The following is a 20735-nucleotide window of genomic DNA, read 5'->3' on the forward strand; positions in this document are numbered from 1 at the left end:
ATGCAGATTCAAAAGAGAAGGGAATGCGCAGAAGCACGTGGATTTGTTTAGACGACTGTCAAGCCCTTTCGTAGCGCATTTACAAAGTCCGTGGGGTGCTTCCGGTAAGCCCCGTAGCTGGCGGCGCTTTCCCGACAAACGATAACCGGGGGCCAACGGGGGCGACGAGATCCACTGTCTACTTCGCTCCTTCTCTCTCCCCGGCGACGGTCTAGCGAACCAGCCGAGCCCCTCCGCTCCGTCGCCCCCTTCAACACGGCGTTACACCTCCGATGCGGAGACGGAGACAGGGACAGGGGCAGGGGAGTGACGACGGCGACGATGCCCGGCGAAACGAGCGATGGAGGAGGGGAAGACATCAACGGGCGGACAAGGCCGCCATATTGAATCACTCTCGTTAATTTTTGCGCAGAGGCGGCGTGAATTTTTTCTCGTTCCGCGGAAGGTAGCAGCCTCAAGGTTGTGTCTGGTACTCGCGATCGCGGCGGTCCGTTCTCGCGGTGCAACGCTGCTACCGCGTCGTCCACCGAGTCCGTGCTGCAGCTTGTGTGTACTGTTTTCATTCCGTGTTGTTTTGGGAATCAGATCGGACAGAGAGAGAGACACACAGACGGACGGCCAAGGGGACAGGCGGTGTGAACGATGCACGCGGTTATGCCACGCGAAATAGGTTCACGGAAACATGCGGAAATCGTGCGTGCATGATCGCGAGGCGGTGAAGTGTACTCGTGATTGGGAGGGATACTCGGAGGAATCGAAGTGTACGCGTACACTGACTGCGGTATGTGGTGTGCGCCATGTCATTGTACGTAAGCGATAGTATAGAGTGTAATACGTATCGTAGTGGAGTGGAGTGAAGTGGAGTGGAAAGCGACCGACCGGCCGCCTTGCCTGCCTAACTGTCTGCCTAACAGCGTGCCTGGTCTTGGCTTGATTATCCGCTGCCTGTACGCTGTCTACATACGTTGCCCGCCTGCCCGATTCGTTCGTTCGTCCGCTTTTGCCTATATGTAATCGGCGACTTGTATGTCAAAGCGATTCACACGGATCCGGGCCAACTTTTCGATTGACCTGCTCTCAGGTACGTGTGCCTTCCTGAACGCGGGAGGCGTAGGCGTGTGTGGGGGTCAAAACACTCGGTGCATCGTTCCAGGGAAGGTGCGATTATCAATGTAGTAGCAAATATGTTGGGCACGCGGAAACATAAAGAGAGTCGCGTGTCGCCCGTTTGTGTCGCGCGAGGCTGGCGTCACACGTCGCCAAACGAGCGTTCGTGTGCGGCTCCCGTTCGACACCGATATTTTCAATTGCATGCCTAATTAATCGCCAGCGAATGATTTCCGATCTTCCGTCTTTTTTCTCGCTTGATCTACGACTCCCAGTATTTTCGTTGATGATTCAGCATGATGTCAGATGCGTACTTTGTAATTTATTAACATTCCACGAGTGATAAAACACGGGACGTCGGATTGATATCTTCGATTACGCTTGTTAGTTCGTACTATTTTTTTCTACGGACGACTACGAACTGTCTTGGTCCCATTTCGAACACAGCCAAGAATGGTAAAAATATTACATATTTCTGTATTAAATCTCCAGGATTTTTACTTACTTTTTGCTCGAGTAATTTACTTGATGATGAGATTAGGGCTTACCGATTCATTATAACGGTGTTACGTACGTTTATTAGGTTAGGAAGAAATGGGGAAGATTGCCGTAGGTCGCTTTAGGATTCGCGCTTTCCTCCAAGAATTCCAGAGTATTTACTTTACGTTCAATTCGCTTGACATATGTAACAAAATATACTTGAAGAACAACTGAAGATGCTCGTTTAATAAATAATCCGGTATTTTTACAAAAAATCTGATTGTTCATACGTTAAACATAATCGCTATCTGTCACGTGACAAAAAGAGAGATACCGGTATTATTATATGCTACTTGCAAGCATTTGTTGTTCTTCTGTCGGTAGTATATACAGTACAGAAAACGAAACGCGAATGAAAAATGCTGTGACATCAATTCGTGAGTTTAGAGATCCTACTCTGTCACGTGATCTGGAAAGTGTGTAAGGCGGGAGATCCGAGAGAAACTCCCGTGAACTAGTTAAATTCTTTCGCATTAGGATGCTCTTGAAAGCGTGTTCGCGGCGAGACAGATAGCGGTAATTTGAAAGCAAGAAAATTGTGTCGATTACGGAAACGAGCCGACGGCGATGCGTTTCCTTAGGTGTTAACGAAATACGAGAAAAAGTGTATGCGTAAATAGAGTCATATTACCTAGAGGTCGCGGTCGGTTTCTTGATACAATAGCAATTACGAGATGCGTGGACGATATCAAATATACGTTGCAAAAACATTGCAACTCCTTGGTCCCTGTGGCCGGGAAGGCCAGCAGTGGGGACTCCGTCGAAAAATCGATTTCCCGTAGGGCATAAGGGTGCGGGAGGGGTTGAGAGCAAGGGAGAAGTGTACGGAGACGAAATTCGGGAAAATCCGCAGAGAGAGAAAGATAGAGAAGGACAGAGATACAAAGGTGGGAAGGGATGGAGACAGAGGGAAAGAGAAAGAGAGATCGGTTTCTAGCCCGTTCCGATGCCGCTCGTGTGGGTGAGTGGCTGACTCGTGTGGTAGGGGGTAGAGGACCGTCGACGGGGTGCGGGGAGAAATAATTAATGTGCGACCGTACCTCTCCCCTCGGTGTACAGGGCACCCCTCCCCCCTTCCACGGTCTTGTACCGCTACGCTTAGCTGCCATTGTGCCGAGACGCCACTTCCGAAGTATCAAATTCGATTCTTCGATTCCGTGCCGCTGCTTCCTCGCGGAAAATTCGTGAAAGAGAGAAAGCGATCGGGCACGCGGCCTGCCGTGCTGCCGACAGCCTGAGCAAAGCCCGCCAATATCCCCCTCGTGTTACGAACCCAGAGAACCATATTATTCTTCCTTGGAACGTCTTTGAATTCCACGGGAGGTTAGGTTAGGACACTGCTTCCGTGGATATCGGGTCGCGAGCGAGGCGAACGCGATCTCTTTTTATCGCGCGTTTTTTTTTCGTACTTCTATTCGATTCGATCGCGTTACCGGTGTGTGCCTGTGCCACTGTGCGTCGTGAATCCGCGTCCCTCGCCGCAACTTTGCAACAAGATCGCTGACGAGAAATTGAAAAAGAGGGAAGAGCACGCACGATGCTACGGTGCACATGAAAACCCGGGATGACCGTACGGAGATCTTGGTAATCCTGTATATTTTTATTCTTCGACCGTTGAATCTTTCTTGCCGCTTTTCAAATCTCAGCATTGTGAAACGCTCTGTCTCGCGTGCACCGGGAAAGATAAGTGCCCGCGGAGTGCTTCTTTGTAGTGTTTTTTCCCCCCTTAGCGCACGCACTCGTCGTATGCCGTTATTGTTAAGATCGATCCAATCGAAACGAGCCAGATAAATCGTGGTTATTAATGTTTTTGTAGAGTCGCCGTATTCGAGAGAATGGAAGCCATGGATTTGGACGGGGATGCGGTCGTGGACTTGAGTGTTAGGTAAATTAAAAGTGTTGATATTTTTTCCTCATCTTATCTCGTTTCTGAATATATTCAATTACGGTAGCGCAGAAACGAATGTCTGACGAACTGTGTCAATATAAAATTACTATTGTTTACGTCACTCTGACTAGGAAGTAGAACTATTCTTGTTGCACATTATAATTATCAAAAATATAAGTACAGATAATCAGCTTTTAAAGAAGTTCTTATCATAATACCAACTAGAGAGTCTTACATAAAAGGAGTTTAACTCTTTTTCCAAAACTACTACCTTGCTTAGTAGCCTTTATTTTCCCATTTATTTATTTATCTATTTATATTTATTTAAGTCATTTAGTGTTTTATTATTTGTCTTATTGCGGTTGATTTTTAACAATAATGTCATTTTGTTATATATGGTTTCAGCAGCAGTGGTAGGAGAAATTCTCCATCGATCACTGTTAACTCTGCTGATGCAGGAGTTCCATTAGATTTAGGTGTTCACTTTTCTTCGAGTCCTAATGCGGACAGCAACATGCCAGAAGCACGTAATATTCAAAATGCAGCAAGAGGCATCCTGGCCCCTAAGTCTGGGGATGATAGGAAAACGCGCCGTAATCTTAGACCTAGGATTGAAATAAGTTACGCCGAGACTCCCGATGAACGTAGAATAAATGGTTATGTGAATGGGAATGCTGATAGTGATGAAGGTTAGTCATAAAAATAACACACTTATTTATAACTTTAATATTGTATATTTAATGCATTCCTTCCTCACAAAGCTCTGCCTAACAATATGAACAACTTTTCATTACTAGGTGATATGCCTCCTTTGCCTCCAATAAAGGAGTTATCATCGGATGAATTGGCTGAACGTGAAAGGACACTTAGAAAATTAAGGGAGGAACTTAGATCTGAGGAGATGAAACTGGTATTATTGAAGAAACTGAGACAGTCCCAACAGTTGAAGGAGAACATTGCTGCTGTGCCCAAAGTACCCAGTAAATTACCCCCGCCGGTTACAATACAACAAGCTCCTCATAGGTAAATTTTAACTAGATCTTACTGCGTAGAAACGCGATCTTGCGAGGATTTTTGTATTCAATTTTTGTTCGCTTACAGTCATAGACTGGGAAAGGCACCGCCACCTTTACTTAGAGGACAACCTCCACCGAGCAGGAGCAGTAGTCTACACGCACCACCACCTGGAATGTTACTACCACCCACCGTTGGTCGAAGTTCCACTTCCAGTACCGGGATGCCACCTAATATGGTCATACCGCAACCACCTCACCCTAGAGGCAGGCCACCTAGTGCAACGCCGAACGTACCGAATTATCACGCGCCAGCAGACAGAACTGAAAGGTCCACGAAAGATCCGACACCGACACCTGCGCATCAAGTAAGTAAGGTATAAAACGTCACATACTTTTTATATTATATGCACATTCCATGTACGAATGAATATCATTTAGATGGTGTTCCACATTATGTATATATGTTATATCTTACAAATACTTGTATACATTATTTGTGAACTGTAAATAACCATAATTGTGTTTTTGTAAACACAAAGCTGCTTGGATCTCAAGAAAATAAAACCACCGCATCCTTAAGCACACCTGTGATTTCAGAGCAGGTACATCCACTAGTCAAAGTATACGTTTAGTCTCTTGTCAGTCTAATTCTTTATTAAATGTCACGTCGACTTTCTCTTTGCCTTCCTAACAACCACGTCACTTGTTATCTATCTCTAACCCACTTACACTTCCATTTTCTTCCGTCCGATCTTCATTTTTCTCCTAACATGAATATTTTACTTTATAGAACAGTTACAATCAAATGTACATATATATATATTTCTTATGTATATATATGGGCTTAAGTATTTTATTTCTCTAAATACAGGAAAGACCAAGAGATGATAATCAGACACCTGCGCAACGTCAGGCGGCTGCTAAATTGGCTTTGAGAAAACAACTAGAGAAGACTTTGTTACAAATACCACCGCCGAAACCTCCGCCACCGGAAATGCACTTCGTACCGAATCCATCTAACACTGAGTTCATATATTTGGTGGGTCTTGAGCACGTGGTTGATTTCATCACGAAGGAACCTGCTATTCCACCGCCTCCGGAACCGTTCGAGTGCACCCAATGCAAAACGGATTTCACACCTGTATGGAAATGGGAGAAGCCTGTTACCGGTGGGAAAAAAGAGAGTCCACGAGGGCAGCACGCTACTTTCCAAAGACCTCCGGCAGGTCGCGATCCTAGGGTCATATGTGAACATTGTGTGACGACCAATGTTAAGAAGGCTCTCAAAGCGGAGCATACTAATCGGTATGTAATTTATTAAAAAATGTTATGAATTCTATGAACAGCTCTGCAGATACATAAATGTTTCTATTTATCATGGTAATTAACACGACGATTACGTAATTCTCAGGTTAAAAACAGCGTTCGTGAAAGCACTGCAACAGGAACAGGAAATAGAACAGAGGTTGGCGCAAGCAGCGAGTCCAGATCCCCCAGCTCCAAAACCAGTTCCTAAGGCAGCTACTCCTACGAGGAGAGTGGCAACGCCACCGGCTCCTCCACCTCAAGTTCCACCGGCACCGACGCTAGCTCCAACTCCACCGCAGGTTCCACCAGCGCCGAAACTGCAGGATCATCCATTAGTCAAATTGGCGGAGAGCGGGAAGTTCAGCCCCCATCACGCTGCTGCTGCTGCTTTGCAGCAGCAATTACTCAGAGGTAACTGGACGTTTAGCAGTAGCTATTAATAGATTATACGCTGGAAATGTTGATGAAATCCTTCTGCCACCGTGAACAGGCTCACCATTTTAATGTTACGTCTACGTGTCGTAAATCTAAAAATAAACGTAAGGAAATTTTATTTTCAGAACTGGCGAAAAATCCTGTGCCGGGACTGCCTCCACATCAACCTCTTCCAGCTCATATGATGCCACCATTTACCTCGATATTATACCCGTACCAGCTTGCAATGGCGCAGGCCGGCGGCAAGGGTCTCGCAGAATTGCAGCGGCAAGCAGCGGATCTCCAACGTCAATACTTGTTGGACATGATCCCGCCGCAGGCGTCGCAGGCGCAAGGCAACCAGGCCCCACCTCGGGCCCATCCACACAATTGGAAGACGTAACCGGACGCATTTAGAGAATGACCATTGAACGCGAACAAGTGAAACCGCAGAGCTGTGTTAGAGAATATTGAGGAGCGAAGATACTCGTATTCTTGTTTTCCACGACATCATTTTAATGGAAGGAAAGAGTAACACGTAAATAAAAACAACAACGGGGATCTTTTGATAAAGTGTGACAACCACATCTTCATGATCCTTTTAGGATGATATATAAATACATATATATATTATGTGTATACCAGTCGTTAAGCGCCTGGTATTTTTTATTTACAAAGTGAAGCTCAAACTCGAAACAATGGGACATGGCCGTACTTCCTTATATCAATTGTGAACATGGGGAAGAGTTTAATCATCGGTTTTGTGAATACGCATCGATTCGTGTGAGTGTGAATTATGATTGTTATCCGGAAGGTTCTCATCTCGTCTCGGAGAACCGACGATTTCAGTTATAATACACGAATGATAATTATCGTAAAAAAAATTATTTTGTCTGGTGATTTCGGAGGAAATAAAAGTAACCGAAACGATCAGCAAAAAAGATTTTTCCTTCTACGATCAATATCGGCTTACTCTTCGATTATCATCTGTTAATTACTTTTTAAACAGTACTATATAAGAATAATAGGTGACTGTCAATCAATTGGAGTATATAGTGCATAATAACTTGGACGCACATGAATGAATATGAATTGCTTCAATTATTACATTATATATATTATATATATATAAAGAACCAAGTGGACATTTATAAGGCACTAAGGACAGTAATAAGTGTTACGTGGTTATAAACAAATGATTGGTTAATTAGTAATAGCAGTGATGAGAGAGATCAGAAAATGCGTACGCGCAAAATCACGCGACGTAAAAAACAACAAAGATGAAGAGAAGGTGGAATCTTTTTAGGCCCTTGATAATAGTATAGTTAAGACGACCTTTGTCGCTGGTTTGAATCATTTTTGCAACCATCGGCGGTACCTGTACTCTGTGTATATCTCTTTATTTTCTTTAAACTGTGAGTATTTTTAAGGTGTACGTGTGAGAGAAAAAGAAAGAGTCCAGAAAGAGAAAGAATGAATGGACGAGAGACAGAGAAAGTCGTGGAATATTGTATGAAAGGAAAACCGGAAAAAAATGAGGAATCTTTGTAAGAAAGTGCGTATCAGGGATTCAGTCAGTGGAAGAATGTGGGAGTGACAGTAATATTTTCTTTTTTTTTCTTATCGATGCAAGGGGGCGAAGGATGAGTATGTTTTTAGACAAAAAACTAGGGTGACACGAGTGTCATTCGCGCACAAAACTCGTGAGCATTTCGTGATAAATAATACTTCAGGCCCATTTCGATGCAGGATGTATTTAAGGAAAAATAAGGAAAAAGGTGTGAAACAAAAGAGTATATATTTAAAATGGACAAAAAAGTAAGAAAGAAAATTTGTCGACTGTTACGATGTAAATTATGATGATAGGCGCGATTGATTTCATGTGTCATCGTTGATGTAAAAGTATTTAAAGAATTTTAAAAACAGGTCGTATGTATCCGAAGTTTTTCCGAGAGAAAAAAATGAAAAAGAAGAAAAAAAACGATTGAGTGGCGGATTGCCGAGTTTTTACGAAATCCTTTCTTCAGATAAAAGTGAACGAAAATGACAAAAACACGTATTTGCACCTTTTGGAGAAAAAAAAAACTAAGAAAGAAAAGGATCGAAGCTAATTCTCTCCGGCACACACATCCCAAGCAATTTCTATTACCACTCCTCCCCACTCTGAATAATCTGATTTTTCATTGATTACCCGGCTAACCAACCGATCTTGGTCACAATTTTCCGAATCACTAAATATATAGTTAACTGTAGTCTTGATATTTCTCGGTATATGATACAAGTTAATAAACTAAAAATAGCATAATCAATCTCTCTTTGTACTACGTGATAGATTTTTGAACTCATACTTGATATACATGTACACCGTAATAAGTCTATCGATCGCATAATAGATCAAGATCTGTGTTCTTTGTGTAAGAGAAAACGAAGTTTAAATGTCATCAAATTGTCAACTGTAACATTATTGCCAGGGCGCTACCGCTGTCATCCTCCTAATCGTAAAAGAAACGAAGCAAGAAATGCAACAGAACGACAACATCAAAACTAATAGTAATGAAAACGAAAGAAGGCGGGATTTATTCGTAATTTATAATCACGCGAAGGGAGGGAGCCGCGTGGTGCTTTTAACGCACACGAATTATGTACAATTTAGAATGCATATTAATTTAATTATTTTATGTTATGAATCAGTTGTTGAACGTGCGCACTTTTTTTTATTGTATGTACCTTGTCTTTTAAGATTGAACAAAATTAAGATGAATTAAAAACAATACGTTTATTTTATTTCATCATATGAAAGAGTCGCGTTTCTCGCCAGCCTCCCTTTCTTCGTGGCAAAGCTGTACGTTGTTTAATTTAAGAAAAGAATAAAGCGAATATGTGCGCGGTGCATCACTCTTATGACTGCCGAATTCGCGTGAGAATGATCTTGAGAGTCTTGCGCGAAAAAAGGGAAACCGTTAGGAAATCATAATGCATTTTTTTCACGTGATAACGCGAAACAAGGGTTACGAGAAAGAAAATCATGTAAGAATGAATAACGCGAAAAAAAGATGAGCAACTACGTTTCTTCCTATCTTCCTTTCTAGTCTTGTCTTTCACCTCTGCGTGGTGCTGATTTAAGAACTGAAAGCACTCCTCAAGGGAGAAGTGCGAAAATATAATTTTATACTCTGAAAACGAGAAAACAAAAGAGGAAAACATAATTTTCTTTTTGCTACAAGGAGAATAAACTCAAAAAAAGAAGGAAAATAAGCTCGCTGCAGAAACTTGACGCTGGGCGGTAGTGTGAATGAAACAAACGAAAAATGAGGGGAAAGAGTAAAACAAGTCGAAGTTTCAGTTCGATGTAGCTAAAGCAATACAGAACTTCGAACGTCGCGGAATAGTATTCTATGTAAGGTATTTCGGAGAAAAAGGAAATGAGACGCTTGTGTAACGAAAACGAGGTCCGATATTTCGTGGGGACGCAGAATGAACAAAAGACAAAAAAAAATAAAAAGAAAGCTTGTATTTAGGCGCATCGCGGAAATTTTACGTCCAAAGAGAGAAAAACGAAAAAGAGAGAAGAAATTAAATTCGTATTACCGTAATCTTTAAGTCTGGCTACCTGACGCGAATCTCTGCCCCCACAATTTATAGGATTAGTAGTTTTAAAAAGTACAGGTTTAACGAATACTCTGGAGACTACACGAATAAAGCTTATCAATGATTGTATCCCAAGTGGTGATTTATTTACGCTCTTGAAATGTTGCCAGCTTTCAATGTTACATGTGAAAAGAAACGAGAACATCGAGAAGCGAACATTCTTCTCGCAACAGCGTGTGTCATTTTTCGTGCGTTTTCAAGTGGTCTCGAAGCACGAAACCATTCTGTAAATTTTGTAACTCGTCGATTCGTCTGTTACTTCTTGCCCGTTGAGTAACTCGAACGCGTTCTCGATAATCGTTAAGGTACAATTAAACGACCTGCGATGGTTTAGTATTTAGGTGGTATCTAATTTTTTACTGCGTTTGTACATAGATCTAAGAACACTCAAGAATTTCCTCATTACAAACGTCTACGCTTCCTTCTGTTCTTATTGTTTACTTTTTATTGATTTTCTTCTTTTACACGAACACGTCGTTACATCAATAATAATCAGATCTTCCGCTGACCGGATCCGTTCTCGCCACCCTCAAACTCATTGTTCAACGCGCAAAAGAATAATAGTCACGCGAATTTTACACGGGTTTCAGGTACGATTTATCGCGTCTCGTTTAATCTTGTGCGAAATGCGTAGTAACAAAAAATGAGACGGGGACCAGTTCAGCTTGTCGAAAGATAAAACTGACTATATTTAGAAACTCGGCGGTAAAACTTTCAGCTTATGCAAGATACGATTAGCGATCGAGTTAACTTACGGAAATCTATTTAACTTGTTCCCCGTCGCGTTTATGGTTTCCCATTAGAACTTCATTTCGCGAACCTCTGGAACGTATCATAAAAATGTTCACGACAGATCATCCGTCGAGGGACTACTCTCTCTCTCTCTCTTCTCGGTATTTCTGTTATAAAGTTTAGAGTTTAGAAAGTGCCAGATTATGACAACCCGTTGCCCCGTTTTCGTTCGTTCAGATTAGGATTTATCGAGACGCGGGTATCGTTAATTCTGTTTCTTCTCGTTCGTTTCGTTCAGACATTTCTTAAAGTGTTTCGAGCAAAACGGGAATAACGTTGGATGGTCGCAAGTCCTGCAAGCCGCCGCGAGATGTGAACAGCACCGCAAGCTTTCACGGCAACAGGAGGCCCACAACTCGGGACCAGCTGCTGCACAATTGTAGCAGTAACAGTCACCTGGAAGAAACGAAAACGTCGTAACGTACAGGTGCGCGTATCATTCGTGTCATTAATTATTAAACCATATGCATATGTACAGACGATGCTTCGCATCGGATCGAGCTATGAGCATCTCGAATTTTCTGCTCTTTCCCTCATCTCGAATGCGATCCATCGCTATTCCGTTACCGGCGTAACGCGCTTGCATCACAAGACACTTGACTCCTTGCGTTTAAACAAGCGTGACGCGAATGAAGGGAAAAAATATACATAGCCAAACCGTATCGCGTGTCGCATACGCAGTACGTGCGTATTTTTCGTATGAAAACCGATACACCACTATCGACGCTTTATATTCTATCTTAGAGGGAACGTATTCTTTTCCTCCCTTTACGATGCTCCAATTTACCCAAATTAGTAACAATTTTGCCCCATCGTGTAGTAACGGTTCACTTATCTAATCGTTAATTATCGTTACTCGTTGCTCCGGTTGATGAATAGTGAAAGGAGGGTCGTAAGATGCTACGTTCGATGTTGCTCCCCTTTAGAAAAGGATTGTGCAAGGGCACGCGTAGTAAAAGTAAACGCTCTATCGATTTCTCGTCTTCAGATCGTCATGGAAATAGAATATTTTTACTACTGGTTAAGTGTTATTCAAGATTAATTAAACGATAAATTAGGTGGACAATTTTTATAGCAATTCCTACTGCATCGTAACTATCGATGAAAAATAAGCGTACGGAATGGAAATGAAATGTCTCCTTAGTGAAAGCGTGTCTTCGCGCGCCTATTCGAGTTTTTTCGCACGGGGTTAAGATTATGCCCGCATCCTGAAAGAAACTTTTCTAAAGTGCGTGAATACCGTTAAGGGAAAAGTGATTTATCGCTTCTAGGTGATTAGGAAGCGACTGCCTTCAACAATTGACTCAATATTCTCTCGTAATAATATGCAAACAATGCGCGGCTGGGAGTGGCCGCAATACTTATATGTACGTTTCGATTACTTTTAATAAAGCACACAAAGCGCGAGTCTTATGCATGTATGTTGAAGTCGTTATTAGTGAAAGTGCTACCGAGCCGGTATCGAGCCTTCAACCGCGAAGGGTTAATGTTACATTGCTTAAAATAATTAGACGATCAGCTGCGGTGAAATACACGTTACGAAGAGCGTTTCGCAAGACAGTTTAAAAAAGCTAATGCATTGTCTAGAACCGTAGACGGTATTTCATTATCTCGAAATTTTTTCGTATTATTTATACGAACCGCGCAATCGTGTTTTCGATGCGCTTAACTGTAACTTGTTGGAAATTATTTGCGCGAGTGCAACTTCTCAAAGTAAAAGCAGTTCCATTTCTTAACCGGTACGTTCATCATTCGCGGGAAAGTGATTTATTGCGCCAGGTGAAGCACACGGCAAACCGTGAAAAAGCGAGAAACACAGTTTGCACGATCGAGCGATGAATCTAATTTGTGGATTAACACTCTCTCGCGTGCGACGTGCATTTAACGTGGGCAAACAATGCGCGGGAGTGGCTATGTCAAGGTCGGAGTCTCTATTGTAAGCGGAAAGTGTCTTGTTTTTCCATAATAGCGACCGTCGGAATGTGAAGAATACAACTTTATTCCGCGTAAGTACGCGCGTTAAATTTCGGAATCCTTGCGCGTACGTAAAACGCGATTACCTTGAGGACAATCGACGGAGCGCCTGGCCTCGGCTCTTCTGCATTCGAGGCCCTCCTCGCCTTTCGGGCAGGACGTGTACGATTCCTCGATCGAATTTTCACCGAGTATTGCGTTAATCTGAAAGTGAACAGATCACGTTCCAAGATAAAACATTTCTGTTCTTTCTGATTCGAATTAACACTTTAGTTGTAAATCGAGTTTTAAACAGGCTATTCATTGCATTAGTAAATTTGAAGAAGTATTTGTATTTTTCAATCGTAATACCTCGTACGTAATAGTCGTAATTGTAAAATGTACAATTATCCTGGAATCGCGTATGCACGGATGCTATTCGATTACAATTTTAGTTACGCAACGAGAAGTCCCGGTTCTATTCAGGCTTTTAAAGATAAAGACTTCTAAACAGATTCATATTAGCAATTTTTCGAATTTATTCTGCGCCTCGAATTGTGAAGAAACAAGCGAGAGAAAAAATAATTGAATCTTACTCGTTTGAACGCTCCGGGTTTCGAGAACAGTTTGACTAATTTCGCTAATGCGTTCTCTTCTGTCGTGGTGGCATTTTCCTCGCACAGGCTCCCGGCCAGCACCAGGAACAAGCAACAAAAAAGCAATGCACCGCGGGGACACATCACGCCGTCGTGGGTAACACGCGCGACGAGAAAAAAAAGCTCGCACCTCGTCCTGGATAATTTGAAATCGCGACTGGTACTCGGACGGCGGAGGAGCGAGACTTCTCCGATGTGTTGCCTCCAGGTGGGGATATCCTACATGCATTGCGACACGGACTACGTGTAGCCGTTCGAATTAGACATCGAATAGACTAAAGCTCGCGCTTTTTCATTTGCATTGGTTCGATTAAGGATGTATTGGTTATATCCCCAGTTATTGGCAATCCCAAAAGTTTATGTACCTTAGAAAAACGCATTTCCTATAATTAAAAAGAAATCAGACGTCGGAAGAATAATGCTAATAATAAATAGCTACGTGTTAAAAAGTATAGAAGGAAATATCCAATTAAGTATTGATGCTGACGAAAATTTTTTTTTTCAAAATTGCGAAAAGTGCTTCAAATAAAAGTTGTTTTCTTTCTAACTTCGATATTTAACGAGTTACATATGACTATTTGGCATGTTATTGATGTTGACAAAATCCGACCATCCCAGCGTCGAAACGGCGAACTTTTGGCAAAAAATTTCATTTTTCCTCAATAACTCCTAAACTCTTGGAGATACGAGAAAATTGCATAGGACCTTTCTTGTAGGGGACGACGAGATCTACAATTTCCATATAAAAGTTTTTCGCTAGTGTCAATAGTTTACGAGTAATTTGTAAAAAACTGTTTTTTCGTTTTTCGTAAATAACTCGTAAACTATTGACGCTAGCGAGAAATTTTTACATGGAAATTGTAGATCTCGTCGTCCTCTACAAGAAAGGTCATATACAATTTTTCCGTATATCCAACGGTTTAGGAGTTATTGGCCAAAAACGAAAATTTGGAAGAAATTGAAGGGATACCCCTTGGAAAAATCTCGGAAAAATCGAAAATTTTTTTTTGTTGTTTATTATTAGCAATATTCTTCCGACGTCTAATTTCTTTTTAAAAAATGCGTTTCTAAAGTGCATAAACTTTTGGAATTGACTGTATAGCCAATACATCCTTAAGTATATAGACAGATCGTACATAATATTTTGAAGTACGAAGGCACTGTTCGCAATATTAGAGAAGATTGAGTGGAATTGTATATAAGAATTTTATAGTCGTTTAAATTGTTTGAAATAAATACTGTGGTTTTTTTACTTGATATTATATAGAATATAAGATTTCCTGAAAGAGCGTGTACTTTATTGCATCTGAAATTGTAATATTTTGCATTGATGAAAAGTGTTAAATTTTATATAAGTTCGTATCGAACGAAGGAAACAGGAAGTGGATAAAATCACGTGACGCGTATTGAAGTTATATTCCCTGGCACCTAGGAAATGTTCCATGGAAACATAACCCTAGAGTATTGTTTCAGTTGTATTCAGTTGTATTCTAACGAGAATATAATATATAGTTCACCGCGGTTTTTTACACGAAAACATTAAAATGAGTAATGTCGATGGCCGCCTAAATTCGTCTTGTTGTCGAAATATCGATCATTCGGCTCGACGAGCGGTATTCTATCTATGTGCACAAAAGATGTGAAAAGCAATAATGTAGAATGTATGTCGTGTTCCACACGTATGTAAACATTACGCAATAAGCGGTATCCAGGGGAAACGTATTCGACGGGACACCGCGAAATTGTAAATCCGGACGGTGGCTGAGTTTTCGAGCGGGTCGAGAAAGTGGCACGGTGATCCGACCGAATCCTCAGTGGGAAGCGGCCGACCGTGTGTGTTATCACGGCTGAAGATTTTATACCCGTGAAATGTCAAAATGGCGTCTTCGCAGGACGCTTGGTATCTGTCGTTGTTAGGGCTAGCAGAAAACTTTCGGACCTCGAGCCCGCCGAATATCAAATCGTGCATACAGTGTTTGCAAGCGGTTTTCAATTTTAAACCGCCCCCGAGGGTCGAGGCCCGCACTCATCTTCAACTTGGTAACATCCTCCTTACGCATACCAAAAACATCGATTTGGCGCGGTCTCATTTAGAACAAGCGGTCAGTTGAATTGTTATTCGCATTCAAATCACATATGTTTAGTCTGTTTTCGATGTTAATTTGTATCGTCAGTGTATGATTTCTGCCGATTTGCGTGCACCTGTTTATCTTGATCCTAACCTTCCTCTTTATTTTGGTACCGTCGGTAACGTGATGTACAGAGTGATTAAACATTGTTTTGTGTGTTCATCGATATCCTAAAACAATTATAGATGATATGTCCTGTGGGAGACGCTTGTTTTTAACGTTCACGTTACGTTTCAGTGGCGACTGAGTCAGAATATAAATACTTTCGATGATGTTAAATTCGAGGCAGCGAGTGTGGTTGCGGAGTTGCACGAACAGCAACAACAGCCAAATCTTAGTAAACCAATACTGAGGAAAGCTATTGAACTTTCCCAACACAATGTATATTGGCATTGTAGACTTATTTTTCAACTCGCAGTGAGTTCTATGATCCTAACTAACATATACGATATTAAACGATCTTACAGACTGATGTTTTCATTTTCATTTCAGCAAATACATGCATCAGAAAAAGATTTCGTTGCAGCTAGCAGTTTACTTGCAGTGGGCGTTGATTATTCTCATATCAGCAATGCAAGTTACACGAGGGTCCTGTTCTTATTGAGCCGCTGCATGCTTTTATTGATAGATAAAAAGTTTACAGAAGTTCATCCCTTATTAAATACAGCTGGGCATCATGTAGAAAACTGGCAGGGTAGTCCACATCAAAAAGAATATTTAAAAGTATATTTTTTGGTACTTCAAGTTTGTCATTACTTGATGGCAGGACAGGTGAGCAATATGTTTTATAATAAATATATTTTACTTAACACATTTGTCTGAATACAAATTATATACTTATCCATGCTTATTCGCAGGTTAAAAGTGTGAAACCTTGTTTAAAACAACTGCAACAGAGTATACAAACTATAATGTCTCCTAGTTGGCCCGCGGACGAGATAGTCACAGGCTCGAATATAGGAGATATGTTTATATGGATGCCAAAGGACCATTTGTACGTTTTGGTGTATTTAGTAACTGTTATGCATTCGATGCAGGCTGGTTACATGGACAAAGCTCAAAAATATACGGACAAAGCATTAATACAAATTGAAAAGCTTAAAAGTAAATATACTGTTAGAAGAATTAAGATGCATCGTAATACAGTGAAATTAACGTTACGTTAATTTACAGTTGTCGACAACAAACCTATACTTTCTGTTTTTCAACTGATGCTGTTGGAGCACATAGTAATGTGTCGATTAGTAATGGGGAATAAAAGTGTGGCTCTGGCAGAAATTTCGCAAGCTTGTCAGCTATGTAGAAAGCAGCCAAGATTATTGCAAGGGCATAGGCCACAGTTACATGCTTTATTAGGGCTGTACGCGATGTCGATGAATTGTATGGAGGCAGCGGAAGCACAGTTTACGGCTGCTCTTAGAGTACGATAATAATTACTTCTGTGTTCGCAATGTTCTCTTCGATGCATATCTATGTGAAACGTTTGCATTCGCAGACATCGCAAGAAAGGGAGCTGTGGACTTTCGCAAACTTAAACTTGGCAATAGTATACCTTAGGACGAAAAGGGACGCAGATCTGGGTGCTTTATTGGAACGAATAAATCCCGAATCCCTTCCGTCTCATTCCCATTCTTTGAGGGCAGCTGCTTACTACGTTCAGGGTCTCCAGGCGTTTTTCGGAGCAAGATACAACGAAGCGAAGTATAAATCGATAAACAGACTATCGAAGATTTTTATTTTTCAACAACGGAACTTATTAAGTTCGTTTGTAGGAGATACCTCCGAGAGACGTTAAAAATGGCCAATTCCGAGGATTTAAATAGGCTTACTTCGTGCAGCCTAGTACTTCTGGGACACATATTCCTTTCCTTAGGAAACAGCAGAGAATCCATGAACATGGTCACGCCAGCGATGCAGTTAGCTTCTAAGATACCTGACGTTCATGTACAATTGTGGGCTACCGCTATACTTAAAGGTATACGCGTCTCTCAATTTATTCATTCGATTCTTTCGACGTTTCGTTATTGAACGAATAATCTTTGTCGACAGATTTATACAGAATTTGCGGGGACCCGAATCGTGAAAGTGAGGCGTATCAGATGCATTGCACGTTCTCGCAAACGCTTCTCAAGGATCACTTTCAGAGCACGCAGATGGGCGAACACACGTTAATACAATGGACTGATGGGCCTGTGCCTGCCTTGCCGAACAACCCGCCACCCTCGACGTCGCATGCAATTCTTTAATGATATCAACTAGTTTAGTAGCTCGTGCGTTCGACGTGTAAAATAATTGGCTCACAATCAGAGATATGTTTAGGTTTGTACAATTTTGCTATTCGATCATAGGTCGTATAACAAAAGAAAGGGAAGCCTTCTCTAACTGAGAAATCAAAAATCAAATATGAACGGGAGAAACATAAAGGATTTTTATAGACGGCAAATTGGATTTTATTAATGGATGGGTAGTAAACGATATCCAAGTCACTATTCACTATTTCAATGTTTTTTTTAAAGAAAATTTACAGGATTTCATTTTCAGTTTTATAAAGGTTGTATACATATATATGAATTTGTACAAACTTGTAGTCATTTTCTATGCCACAGAGAAATGGAAAAAGGGTGAAGAATGTAAAATATCGATATATTTTATTATTTTGTAAATTGTAAATTATCTCGAGACTCCTTTTGTTCCCTGCAAGTGTATATCCCCGTAGGAAAAGAAGGGAAAGAAAAGAGAAATGGCACTGCTATTGTTCTGAATGTCAAAATAACGAAGTGCATTTTTTAACGTACTTGTCATACCACTGCACAAAGACTATTTTCAAATCGACGAAGTGTTTAATTCTCAATTTATAGTTTAGTAAAAGCTATAGATTTTTATATGACAGAACGTTGAGAAATAGATCTGCTACTCGCGTTTGCGAATCAAGGTTTTAATCAGATCATTTTAGATACCTGACGAAAGAGAACAATACTTTCTAGCTGATTTCATTTTTGTCTTCGTATCCTGGTTGCTCTCTACGAGAAGTGAATCTGTGTGTAACATTCTAAACAATGACCAAAGTAGGCGTTTAAAATTTGGGCTGTGGACACAACAGAAATAACAGTATGTTCATACGTATAAAAACGTATCCTCGTATATGAAAATAAAAAATGGGGTACAGTAGGTTGCAGCATCTTTTTGAGGAAGAGAGAAAGAAAAAGATGCGGAGTACGGTACCTATCGTGTGTCTGGTGCGTATCAATCGATGTGTTTTTATTAAACAAACTGTATGTATGTATGTATAATTAAAATAAACCGGATCGTAATTAGTATTAGATAGAGCAATATACGAGGAGGATAACAATAAAGGGGCCTTAATATGTGGTAAGCTAAGCGGCAAAGATGTTCCGCCTAACTTCTTTGCTTTGTTTTTAAATTAAGATGTTGTAAATATTTTAAATAGTGAAGATAATAAAGAGTAAAGCAGAGAAAGATATATATTGAATTACATACGCCTGTAAAAATATAGTTCATCAGTTTCGTGTAAATCTGTAATCATAAAGATTATATTATTTCTATTAACATTACAATTTCGTCTTTTATTTGTAGTATTTATATTGTATGTACTTTTTAGTGGCTGTACATAATGGTAAAAGTTACTTGAGAAATAAATGGATTTTAGGAAAATATAATTATGCAATAAGTCCATTTAACGATCTATAGTTATTATTCAAAATAATTCATAGTTTCGTTTATTACTTCCATTATATTTTCTGTTATAATTTAAGAATTATATATAAATTGCTACAGTTATCATATTTACATTACTTCCTGTACCATGTCTGTACAGTTTCCATCCGTTTCACCTTCTTTTGTAACTGAAGGATTCCAAACATTAAAGCTTCTGCTGTTGGGGGACAACCTGGAACATGTGATCCATTGCACGAATAACAATTCCTCAGTACTTTCCTATTAGTACTTTGTAAAATATATTACCTGGCACGTATATGTCCACTGGCAGAATTCTATCACAACCCCTGACAACAGAGTAACTGTAATGGTAGTAACCACCACCATTCGCGCAGCTTCCCATCGATATGACCCATCTCGGTTCAGGCATCTGATCGTAAATCCTCCTCAATGCCGGTGCCATTTTATTTGTTAAGGTACCAGCAACTATGATGATATCAGCCTGTCTTGGAGAAGCTCTGAATACAACTCCATATCTGTCCATATCGTATCTGGGTGCAGCGATGTGCATCATCTCAACAGCGCAGCAAGCTAAGCCAAAGGTAAGTGGCCACATTGACCCTTTACGGCCCCAATTCAAGAGATCGTCTAATCTTGCCACTGCATATTCAGCCAAGTTGCTGGTGTTTTGGAAAGGACTATAGGGCTTCTTTTCGACTTTGTTCGGTAAATCTTGACTTTGCGATGCCACTCCTGTGGATACATGTTTGGCCTGGCAAACCAGGGAGCCTGGGCTTCCTGATAGAGCAATGTTGTTCCTTATAAGGGACGCCAGGCCCTGATTAATGGTGGCTAAAGAAAAATTGAAATCATTTATTTACAACATGTAGAGTCTGTTTCATATTATATTAACAATACTTGAAACCGTGATTTCTCATGTTAATTAAAACTGTTCGTTACACAAGGTTATGAAGAAACGCGTTACGATGGGATTTACAAATATGATCTATGTATCTTTTGTTGCGAAAAAGCAAAATTAATTTGGTCCAAATTGCGGCATCTTATGCAACGCAAACTATGAAACAGTTCGAGAACAGAATTAAACTTGAAATATATGTGGAAAGTATTTCTGCATTCACAATACGAGTTCACTTAAAACAAATTACAAACTGTCGCTGTAACGTTGTAACACTGTATTGTTTAAGAGTGCAAAACAATTGCTGGCGTTTCGGAGTAATTAACTGTTATAAACTTACGCGAAAACATGATCGAGCGTAACATCTTTTACCCCACGACACCCTTCCGATCACGCAGCTGTCTGCTACACTGCGATTCTGCGCTCTGTCGCATCGCAATGATCGCACCAGTGTTGTTGGGTAGCAGGTACTTGATGGGGGTATGCTAGGCATGGTCAGCCAAGGCGCATGAGGGGAATAGTAGTGGGGCTCGAAATATGGGCGAAAAAGAGGGGAAGCGAGCCGCCTGTGAAAAATTACGAGCACCCTGGGGTAGTGATGGGCACCATCGACTAAAAACTATCGATTTAGTCTATATTTATTTATTTATTAAACCGATTTTCCGACTGGACAATACCCAGAATCGGAAGGCT

At 40.8% G+C, this 20735-nt stretch overlaps 4 protein-coding genes across 15 annotated transcripts; 2 read left to right on the forward strand and 2 right to left on the reverse strand.

Moving 5' to 3' along the window:
- The first annotated feature begins 148 nt into the window (after nucleotides 1-148).
- On the forward strand, nucleotides 149-9990 carry simj (transcriptional repressor p66-beta simjang). Of its 12 annotated transcripts, XM_026816512.1 has the most exons (10): nucleotides 153-781; nucleotides 845-1081; nucleotides 3464-3532; nucleotides 3941-4224; nucleotides 4333-4558; nucleotides 4637-4925; nucleotides 5091-5153; nucleotides 5423-5856; nucleotides 5963-6270; nucleotides 6420-9990. In XM_026816512.1, exons 3-10 carry the CDS (start codon nucleotides 3483-3485, stop codon nucleotides 6674-6676), a joined length of 1911 nt encoding a protein of 636 aa, XP_026672313.1. In that variant the 5' UTR covers nucleotides 153-781; nucleotides 845-1081; nucleotides 3464-3482; the 3' UTR covers nucleotides 6677-9990. The 12 variants fall into 12 exon arrangements, with proteins under 12 accessions (XP_017885873.1, XP_026672313.1, XP_017885871.1 ...); XM_018030384.2 differs by lacking the exon at nucleotides 845-1081 and having other exon boundaries at nucleotides 149-781; XM_018030382.2 differs by having other exon boundaries at nucleotides 153-1081.
- On the reverse strand, nucleotides 9986-13520 carry LOC108628462 (uncharacterized). Its single transcript, XM_018030392.2, has 3 exons — nucleotides 13263-13520; nucleotides 12774-12891; nucleotides 9986-11109 (listed from the first exon to the last, which is right to left on the reverse strand). The coding sequence occupies exons 1-3, from the start codon at nucleotides 13404-13406 to the stop codon at nucleotides 10919-10921; spliced, it is 453 nt and encodes a 150-aa protein (XP_017885881.1). The 5' UTR covers nucleotides 13407-13520; the 3' UTR covers nucleotides 9986-10918.
- A 1679-nt stretch (nucleotides 13521-15199) lies between these two features.
- Nucleotides 15200-17697, forward strand: Mau2 (Mau2 sister chromatid cohesion factor). Its single transcript, XM_018030497.2, has 8 exons — nucleotides 15200-15424; nucleotides 15689-15868; nucleotides 15944-16222; nucleotides 16309-16555; nucleotides 16625-16872; nucleotides 16947-17152; nucleotides 17224-17426; nucleotides 17501-17697. The coding sequence occupies exons 1-8, from the start codon at nucleotides 15200-15202 to the stop codon at nucleotides 17695-17697; spliced, it is 1785 nt and encodes a 594-aa protein (XP_017885986.1).
- A 1443-nt stretch (nucleotides 17698-19140) lies between these two features.
- LOC108628515 (NADH-quinone oxidoreductase subunit B 2) lies at nucleotides 19141-20490 on the reverse strand. Its single transcript, XM_018030498.2, has 3 exons — nucleotides 20383-20490; nucleotides 19433-19978; nucleotides 19141-19358 (listed from the first exon to the last, which is right to left on the reverse strand). Exons 1-3 carry the CDS (start codon nucleotides 20405-20407, stop codon nucleotides 19261-19263), a joined length of 669 nt encoding a protein of 222 aa, XP_017885987.1. The 5' UTR covers nucleotides 20408-20490; the 3' UTR covers nucleotides 19141-19260.
- Nucleotides 20491-20735: the final 245 nt, after the last annotated feature.

This window comes from Ceratina calcarata, unplaced genomic scaffold (genome assembly GCF_001652005.2).
Source record: "Ceratina calcarata isolate Rehan_Ccalc_2016 unplaced genomic scaffold, ASM165200v1 scaffold525.2, whole genome shotgun sequence".
Taxonomy (NCBI): Eukaryota; Metazoa; Arthropoda; class Insecta; order Hymenoptera; family Apidae; genus Ceratina; species Ceratina calcarata.

Excerpts from the sequence above, each read along its gene's own strand:
- LOC108628462 (XM_018030392.2), bottom strand. The coding sequence starts at position 13,406 with ATGTGTCCCCGCGGTGCATTGCTTTTTTGTTGCTTGTTCCTGGTGCTG. Across the intron at positions 12,892-13,262 it reads AACCCGGAGCGTTCAAACGA|ATTAACGCAATACTCGGTGA; the intron begins GTAAGATTCAAT and ends GTTCACTTTCAG. Across the intron at positions 11,110-12,773 it reads CTCCGTCGATTGTCCTCAAG|GTGACTGTTACTGCTACAAT; the intron begins GTAATCGCGTTT and ends CGTTTCTTCCAG.
- simj (XM_018030384.2), top strand. The coding sequence starts at position 3,483 with ATGGAAGCCATGGATTTGGACGGGGATGCGGTCGTGGACTTGAGTGTT. Across the intron at positions 4,225-4,332 it reads GAATGCTGATAGTGATGAAG|GTGATATGCCTCCTTTGCCT; the intron begins GTTAGTCATAAA and ends TTTCATTACTAG. Across the intron at positions 5,154-5,422 it reads CACCTGTGATTTCAGAGCAG|GAAAGACCAAGAGATGATAA; the intron begins GTACATCCACTA and ends CTCTAAATACAG.
- LOC108628515 (XM_018030498.2), bottom strand. The coding sequence starts at position 20,407 with ATGTTACGCTCGATCATGTTTTCGC. Across the intron at positions 19,979-20,382 it reads ACGCTCGATCATGTTTTCGC|CCACCATTAATCAGGGCCTG; the intron begins GTAAGTTTATAA and ends ATTTTTCTTTAG. Across the intron at positions 19,359-19,432 it reads AGTGGACATATACGTGCCAG|GTTGTCCCCCAACAGCAGAA; the intron begins GTAATATATTTT and ends CACATGTTCCAG.
- Mau2 (XM_018030497.2), top strand. The coding sequence starts at position 15,200 with ATGGCGTCTTCGCAGGACGCTTGGTATCTGTCGTTGTTAGGGCTAGCA. Across the intron at positions 15,869-15,943 it reads GACTTATTTTTCAACTCGCA|CAAATACATGCATCAGAAAA; the intron begins GTGAGTTCTATG and ends TTTTCATTTCAG. Across the intron at positions 16,223-16,308 it reads ATTACTTGATGGCAGGACAG|GTTAAAAGTGTGAAACCTTG; the intron begins GTGAGCAATATG and ends GCTTATTCGCAG.